Below are 9,203 nucleotides of genomic sequence, written 5' to 3' on the forward strand. Positions count from 1 at the left end.
ATAGTCTATAACCACACACCTTTCAGAGGAGGGCATGCATTCATTCAGTTGTATATACTGAGCATTTACTGTGTGCAGAACACTATACTAAACACTTGGGAAACTACAACAATAGACATTCCCTCCCCACAATGGGTGGGGGGAGGAGAAAGACATCAATACAAATAAATTACAGGTATGAACATAAGTGATGTGTGGATGGGGCAGGGGGCGATCAAAGGGAGCAAGTCAGGGCGATGCAGAAGGGTATGGGAGAAGATTGGGGGTGCCTAGTCTGGGAAGGCGTCTTAGTGAAGGTGTGTCTTCCATAAGGCTTTGAAGAGGTGGGGGGGGGGGGAGAGAGTAACTGTCGGATATGAGGAGGGAGGGTATTTTGGCCTGAGGCAGGTCATGGGCTAGGAGCCAGCAACGGGGGTGACACAGGCGAGAGTGAGGCACAATGACGTTAGAACTAGAGGAGGAAAGTGTGCAGGCTGGACTGGAGAAGGAGAGTAGCAAGGTGAGGTAGGAGGGGGTAAAGTGGTAGAGTGCTTTAAAGTCAATGGTGAGGAGTTTTTGTTTGATACGGAGGTGGTTGGGCAACTGCTGGAATTTTTGTGAGGAGAGGGGTGACATCCTGAACGTTTCTGTAGAAAAGTGATCTGGGCAGCAGAGCGAAGCATGGACTGGAGTGGGGAGAGGCGGGAGGCTGGGAGAAAGGAGGCTGATGCAGTAATCCAGGCGGGATATGATGAGTGAATGTATTAAAGTGGTAGCAGTTTGGTTGGAGAGGAAAGGACAGATTTTAGCAATGCTGTGAAGGTGGAACCGATAGGATATAGTGATGGATTGTGGGTTGAAAGAGAGAAAGGAGTCAAGGATAATGCCAAGGTTACGGCTTGTGAGACAGTAAGAATGGTGGTGCTGTCTACAGTGATGGGAAAGTCATATGGAGGGCAGGGATTGGGTGAGAAGATAAGGAGGTCAGTTTAGGACACATTAAGCTTGAGGTGACGGGTGGACATCCAAGGAGAGATGTCCTAGAGTTAACTAGGTAAACCTCCCCACACCTTAAAATTTTGCCAGGCTATAAATGAATGCAGTTTTACTTTCCAAATTAACCACAAATGTGTTTTCAGATCACAAATTAGCCTCGAGTCAGAAATTCAGTAGCTGTATAGATGCAGACTTTTCTAAGTTATATATATATACATATATATATATACATATATATACATATGTACATATATGTATATATATATATTATTTTAAAGACCCAGGGATCATGATGCCAAGGTGAGAGAAAAATCTAACTAAGAGATGGGTTCTGCATCACTCTTTGTCAGATTAATTCTTTTGATGTGAAATTCTTAAAAAGCTTAATCTATATCAATATATCAACAGTTAAAGTTGGGAAAAGGCATCTGGGGGAAACTAGGTACGAAGAGCATAAGATCCATGAAGAAGCTTGCCCATGGCTACAATTTTCCTCAGCAATTACTAGCTCAATTCAGCCACTCTTTCTACTACTGGCTTTCATAGGATGGGGACCTTTTACATTTTGGTTTCTTGATAAACACAGATAAATTTGCCATGCTTCAACACCTTTAGAATATAAAAGCTCCTTGAGGACAGGGTCATACCTTTTAATTGTTCCACCACATTGTTCAAGTAATTTATAAGGTCAGGGTCTGTAGTTACAAGCAAGGTGAGTCCATATTTCTGCACTCGTGTGAAGGTTTCAGAAGGATATATTCCACGTTGATATAAGATACTGTTTATGCCGTATGCTGAAATGAAAGGGATATCAATTAATAAAAAGCTCCTTGAGGACAGGGTCAAACCTTTTAATTGTTGAAATAATTTCTAAGGTCAGGGTCTGTAGCAACAAGCAAGGTGAGTCCACATTTCTGTATTCGTGTAAAGGTTTTGGATGGCTATATTCCACTATATAAAATACTGTTTATGCCATATGCTGAAATGAAAGGGATATCAATGAATCGATGGTGCTGACTGTGTGCAGAGCTCTGTTCTAAGTGCTTGGGAGGATGCGGAAAAGAGTTGGTGGCCGTGTTCCCGGCTCTTAATGATCTTAAAGTCTAGAGGGGCAGTAAGTTATGAACTATTCAGGTGTGAAAAACAAAGTGGCACTGAAGGAAGACTGGTGTCCGGGCTGGGTAACCCTCTCTTCCTGTCCTTCTTGGCCCGATCCATCATGCCGAGGCCTTTCAGGGCAGCCAGGGTCCCTCGGGTACTCAAGCCAGGGCCTGGTGCCACTGACCACCACCCTCCTGCCCCCAGGCAGCGCTTTGGGGCGGGGGGGGGGGCCTCCAGGCTGCCATCCCCTCCTCCTCATTCATCAATTCAATTGTAAGTATTAAGTGCTTACTGTGTGCAGAGCACTCTACTAAGCACTTGGAAAGTATAATTTAGCAACAGAGACAATCCCTGCCCACAGTCGGCTCACAATCTAGGAGACAGACAGACATCAAAACAAGTAAACAGGCATCGATATAAATAAATAGAATTATAGGTTTATAGACATCATTAATAAAATAAATAGAATTATAAATATGTATGGATTTATACACATCATTAATAAAATAGAATTATAAATATGTATGTACACACACATTTTAAATAGAATTATAGATTTACAGACATCATTAATAAAATAAATAGAATTATAAATATGTATATGTACACACACGTTAAATAGAATTATAGATTTATACACATTAATAAGAAATAAATAGAATTATAAATATGTATACACACACACAAGTGCTGTGGGGCGGGGAGGTGGGGTAAAGCAGAGGGAGCGAGTGGGGTCGATGGGGAGGGGGAACCGAGGAAAAGGGGAGCTTAGCCCGGGAAGGCCTTCTTCATTCCTTCACTCAATTGTATTTATTGAGCGCTTCCTGTGTGCAGAGCACTGTACTGAACGCTTGGAATGGCAGATAGAGACCATCCCTGCCCAACAACGGGCTCACAGTCTAAAAGGGGGAGACAGAACAGCCAAAGAAAACAAGCAGGTCCTCCTCCTCCAGGAGGAGCAGGTCCTGGCCGGGGGGGGCCTGGCCAGTGCTGACCACCACCCTCCTGCTACTGGGCAGCAGTTTGGGGGCGAGGGGACCTCCAGGCCGCCATCCCCTCCTCCATTCATTCAATTGTATTTATTGAGCACCTAGTATGTGCAGAGCACTGTACTGAGCACTTGGAATGGACCATTCGGCAGCAGATAGGGACCATCCCTGCCCAACAACGGGCTCTCAGTCTAAAAGGGGGAGACAGGACAGCAAAAGAAAACAAGTAATAATTACAGTATTTGTTAAGCGCTTATTATGTGCACAGCACTGTTCTAAGCGCTGGGGTAGATACAGGGTGATCAGATTGTCCCAGGTGGGGCTCACATTTTTTAATCCCCATTTTTACAGATGACGTAACTGAGGCACAGAGAAGTTAAGTGACTTGCCCAAGGTCACAGAGCAGACAAGTGGCGGAGCCGGGATTAGAACCCACGACCTGTGGCTCCCAAGCCCAGCCTTTTCCGCTAAGCCACGCCGCTTCTCTAAGTAGACGGGTCCTCCTCCTCCAGGAGGAGCAGGTCCTGGGCCAAGGAGGGCGGCCTGGCCAGTGCTGACCACCACCCTCCTGCCCCTGGGCAGCGCTTTGGGGGAGGCCTCTAGGCCGCCATCCCTTCCTCCTCCATTCAATCGTATTTATTGAGCGTCTAGTATGTGCAGAGCACTGTACTGAGCGCTTGGAATGGACCATTCCGCACCAAATAGGGACCATCCCTGCCCAAAGACGGGCTCACAGTCTAAACAGGGGAGACAGCAAAGCAAAACAGAACAAAACAAGACAAATAGTGTGGCGTAGATATCATCAAGATCAATAAAATCATAGAGATATATGCATCATTAAAATAGAGCAATAAATAATATATAGAAATATGCACAGTGCCGAGGGGAAGGGGGAGGACCAGAGGGAAAGGGGGGTGCTCAGCCTGGGAAGGCCTCTTGGAGGAGGTGAGCTCCAGCCTGCTTTCCTGCTCCCCGCAGGATGCAGGGAGAGGAAAAAGAGGGGAGGTGTGCGAGCCCGGAGCTCGGCTCACTCACAGAAGAACTCGGCGACGATCTCGGCGCTGCCTCGCAAGGTGATGCCCTGATCCCGGGTGAGCTGCAGCGCCATGGCCCAGGCCTCAAAGAGGAGCGGAGCGGCCACCCTCCCGCCACTCTTTTCAAATCGAGCCCCGCGCATGCGCGGGGCCCGGCTTGGGCTCCCTCCTCCTCCCGTCCTCGTCCCCGCCCTCCGCGCATGCGCACGACGCCGTCCGACGCCGCCTGACGCGATCTCCGCCCGGAGTGCCCCGCCCAGCTTGAGGCGACTGCGCGTGCGCGCCGGGGGGGGGGGGGTGGAGTGGGGAGAGACTGGCGTGAAGAAAGGGCGGGAAACTCTCCCGGAAACCATGGCCGCCGCCATGCTCAACAGCCAAAAAAAAAAAAATAAAAAAATGTTGGTATTTGTTAAGCGCTTACTATGTGCCATTCATTCATTTCATTCATTCAATAATAATAATAATGTTGGTATTTGTTAAGCGCTTACTATGTGCCATTCGTTCATTCATTCATTTCATTCATTCAATAATAATAATAATGTTGGTATTTGTTAAGCGTTTATTATGTGCAGAGCACTGTTCTAAGCGCTGGGGGAGATACAGAGTCATCAGGTTGTCCCATGTGAGGCTCCCAGTTAATCCCCATTTTACAGATGAGGTAACTGAGGCACAGAGAAGTGAAGTGACTTGCCCACGGTCACACAGTTGACAAGTGGCAGAGCTGGGAGTCGAACCCATGACCTCTGACTCTGAAGCCCAGTCTCTTTCCACTGAGCCACGCTGCTTCTTCACTTTAAAGAGCAGCATCATGGCAAAGCCTCCTCTGCCTCTCATCCCCTAAATGTAGATTTAGGGGTCGACTGTGTAGAGTCATTCATTCATTCATTCAATAGTATTTATTGAGCGCTTACTATGTGCAGAGCACTGTACTAAGCGCTTGGAATGGACAGTTTGGCCACAGATAGAGACTATCCCTGCCCAGTGCCGGGCTCTTCATTCATTCATTAGCATTTATTGAGCGCTTACTATGTGCAGAGCACTGTACTAAGCGCTTGGAATGTAGGGAAGCAGTGTAGCTTAGTGGAAAGCGCCTGGGCTTGGGAGTCAGAAGTCATCAGTTTGAATCCCAGCTCTGCCACTCAGCAGCTGTGTGACTGTGGGAAAGTCACTTAACTTTTCTGTGCCTCAGGAACCTCCTCTGTAAAATAGGAATTAAGACTGTGAGCCTCACGTGGGACAACTTGATAACCTTGTATCTACCCCAGTGCTTAGAACAATGCTTGGCACATAGCGCTTAACAAATACAATCATTATTATTTATAAGCTTTAAAGCACTCATTCAGCTTGCTCCTTCCATCTTACCTCTGATTTTCTACTGCAACCCAGCTCGCACTCTTAACTCCTCTAATGCCAATGTACTGACTGTACCTCGATCTCATCTAACCACTCACCCATGTCCTGCCACTGACCTGGAACTCCCTCCCCCTTAATGTAGGACAGACCACCACTTTCCCCACCTTCAAAGCCTTATTAAAATAAATTTTCCTCCTAGAGGCCTTCCCTAAATCCTTATTTCCCCTAATCCATCTCCTTCTGGATCACCTATGCACTCAGATCTGTACCCTTTTAAGCGCTTGATAGAACAGTGCTTGGCACATAGTAAGCTCTTAACAAATACCATCATTATTATTCACCCCACCCTCAACGTCACAGCACTTATGTACATATCTGTAATTTATTTTGATGTGTGTATTTCCACCCCCTTCCCCCCAACCCCCCTTTACTGTAAACTCCTTTTGAGCCGGTATCGTGTCTACCAACTATATTATATTTTACTCTCCCAAGTGCTTAGTACAGTGCTCTGTCTATAGTAGGTGATCAGTAAATACCAAATATTGATTGTTCCTTGCCCAGTGACTAGCCAAAATGGCAATGAGTTGTCAGGAGTTTCTATAAATAACTAGAATAGTAAATGATAATAATTGTGGCATTGGTCCACTGGTTACTATGTAGCGGTGGTAGATACAATATACTCAGTTCAGAAACAGTTGCTGCCCCAAATGGGGCTCATAGTCACAGTGCTTAACAAACATTAAGTAATGTTATTACAGTTATTAAAATAAATTCGGGGAAATAGCAGCACTTTGAAAATTTTAACTTTCTGATATGTACAGTAATGCTCAATTTTTATTAATAATTATGTTAGTAAGTACTTGTTCTGTGCTGAATCTTGGAGTAGATATTAGATAATCATAGAAACAGCGTGGCTCAGTGGAAAGAGCACGGGCTTGGGAGTCAGAGATCATGAGTTCAAATCCCGGCTCTGCCACTTGGCAGCTGTGTGACTGTGGGCAAGTTACTTAACTTCTCTATGCCTCAGTTACCTCATCTGTAAAATGGGGATTAAGACTGAGAACCTCATGTGGGACAACCTGATTACCCTGTATACCCCAGCACTTAGAACAGTGCTCTGCACATAGTAAGTGCTTAACAAATACCAACATTATTATACTGGACACAGCTCCTTTCCTGCATGTGACTCATAGTTATGCATATATCTGTAATTTATTCATTTATTTATCTGAATATATTTATTTATATTAATGTCTGTCTCCCCCTCTAGACTGTGAGCTAGTTGTGGGCAGGGAATGTATGAGTTTGTTGTTACATTGTACTCTCCTAAGTACTTAGTACAATGCTTTGCACACAGTAAGTGCTTAATAAATACAATAGAATGAATGAACCGATGCGTTATCAGAGGCACTCCCCGGTTCTGTAAAGCAGGCATTGTGTTTTCCTGCTAGATCAGAAGTCCCCTGAAGGCAGGGATCATGTCTCTGAAATCTATTGTACTTTAATAAAGCCTTATTTAGTACATTACTCTACCAGTAGCAAATACGCAAATACAACTGATGAATGGCTGACAGACCCCATGCTAAGGAAATGGGGTTTTTTAGTATGTCTTAAGGGAGCCACCCTCACACACATAGACATTTCTTCTAACATCATTTTGCATTGCATTCAAGTAGATTTGTGTTGTTGGCAGACCTTTACAGTGTTTACCCAAAATGCATAAGAAAACACAATATGAAGAAACCGGGTGCATTTCTAGAAGGATAACTGGAAAAGTCTTGATATAATTGACCTAAGGTTTTACTCTGTTGTATTGTCCTCTCCTAAGCCCTGCACATGGTAAGCACTCAATAAATACCATTGATTAATTGATAGTAGTAATAATATTTATGGGGAGAGATTGTGTCTATCAACTCTGTTGCACTGTACTAGTAATAGTAGTAATTAAATTAATAATTGTGGTATTTGTGGTACCGACTCTGCCAGTGGGGTAGATAGAAGGTAATCAGGTTGGACACAGTCCCTTTCCCACATAGGGCTCACAGTCTTAATCCCCATTTTCCATCTGAGGCAACTCAGGCCCAGAGAAGTGAAGCAACTTGACCAAGGTTACACAGCAGACATGGCAAAGCTGATATTAGAACCCACGTCCTTCTGACTCCCAGACCACTAAACCACACTGCTTCTCCCACGTTCTTACTATAGTGCTCTGCAGAGTAAGCAGTTAATAAATACCATTGATTGATTGATTATTAAGCACTGTGTGCAGGCCACTGTACTAATCTCAGGGAAGGAATACACATGTGGGAATTAGACAGCATCTCCAGATCTCAGGGGGCTCACAGTCCAAGAGCTTTTGAGTACTGACAAACACAGGTCTCCCTTACTTTTTAGAGTTCCTTTGGCATGAACTCAGACTTAATTCCCCCGTCCCTAAATATTTTCTTTAGGGATGGTTGAAAGACACAGGTTTTGGTCTTGGCTTAGAAGGATTCAGGTAGACTCGACTCAAGTTTCAAATGGCTTAAAAGAACTGTTCAAACTCACTCTGTTGGGAGGATTCAGTCCAGGATTCAGGAGATACAGCCGAGCTGAATCCTCCCTAATCCCTCCAGGCCAAGGCCAAACTGACTGTTTATAACTTTACTTCTCCCACTGAGGGCAGAGGGATACCAAGTACTACCGGTTCTCCCTGGAGCAGGGCCTGAATAGGCCCCAAGAGTACGTGGCCTAAACGTTTTACGTGAACACTTAAAACCTGACTCAAATCTCCAATTCCTACCCTAAGAGGTGCCTGAACAAATGCAGTTGTGGGCTCAACTTGGCTTCCTAAGCCTCGTAGATATGTGCATATCGATAAATCATACTTATTGAGAGCTTACTGTGTGAGAACACTGTACTAAGCATTTGAGAGAGGACAACATAACTGTTGAAATTTCCTGCCCTCAGGAGCTTACAGTTGAGACGGGGAGACATGTTAGTATAAATAAATTATAGATATGTTTATAAGTGCTGTGGGGCTGAAGGAAGGGTGAATAAAGCATGCAAATCTATGGGTAAGGATGCTTAGAAAAGGAGTGGGAGAAGAGGAAATGAGAGCTTAATGGGGAAGGCCTCTTGGAGGAGATGTGCTTTTAATGGTTTTGAAGGTGGCAAGAGTGATCATCTGGTGGATGTGAAGAGGGAGGGTGATGGAGGCCAGAGGCAGGATGTGGGTGAGAGGTCGGTGGCAACACATACCTCCCCTGCCATATATTTGTACATATATACACACACACAAATACACACTCATACACATATTTTCATAGATGAATAATAATAATAACGATGGTATTTAAGTGTTTATTACATGTCAAGAGCTTGGGTAGATATAAGATAATCAGGTTGGACACATTCTCTATCCCATGTCGGGCTCACAGTCTTAATCTCCATTTTACAGATGAGGTAACTGAGGCACAGAGAAGCGAAGCGACTTGCCTTAGGTCACACAGCAGACAAGTGGTAGAGCCAGAATTAAGAACCCAGATCCTTCTGACTCCCAGGTCCATGCTCCCAACATATAAATCTATCCTGTTTTTAAAGACAGTGCTACTGATGGTAAAATCGTGTGTGTGTGTCTGTCAGAGAAAATGTGTGGCTGAAGAGACTGATGTGTGACCAACATGCTGCTACATTGCCTGCATTTAAAAATAGTCATGGATTCTATTAGGCTCAGGCCTCTGGTAACTAGGTTTGAGTGTGGTGAAGCAGG

At 44.8% G+C, this 9,203-nt stretch overlaps 1 protein-coding gene across 1 annotated transcript in view; it reads right to left on the minus strand.

The window, feature by feature from the left end:
• Positions 1-4,269, minus strand: part of MAD2L1 (mitotic arrest deficient 2 like 1) — a 4,691-nt gene extending 422 nt beyond the window's left edge. Inside the window, exons 1-2 of the mRNA XM_039913687.1 lie at positions 4,101-4,269; positions 1,623-1,769 (exon numbers count right to left, since the gene is read on the minus strand). Coding sequence (XP_039769621.1) covers positions 1,623-1,769; positions 4,101-4,242 — 289 coding nt within the window. The 5' untranslated portion in view covers positions 4,243-4,269. The remainder of the gene's footprint in view (positions 1-1,622; positions 1,770-4,100) is intronic.
• Between the last annotated feature and the right edge of the window lie 4,934 nt (positions 4,270-9,203).

Source organism: Ornithorhynchus anatinus, chromosome 12 (assembly GCF_004115215.2).
Source record: "Ornithorhynchus anatinus isolate Pmale09 chromosome 12, mOrnAna1.pri.v4, whole genome shotgun sequence".
Classification (NCBI taxonomy): Eukaryota; Metazoa; Chordata; class Mammalia; order Monotremata; family Ornithorhynchidae; genus Ornithorhynchus; species Ornithorhynchus anatinus.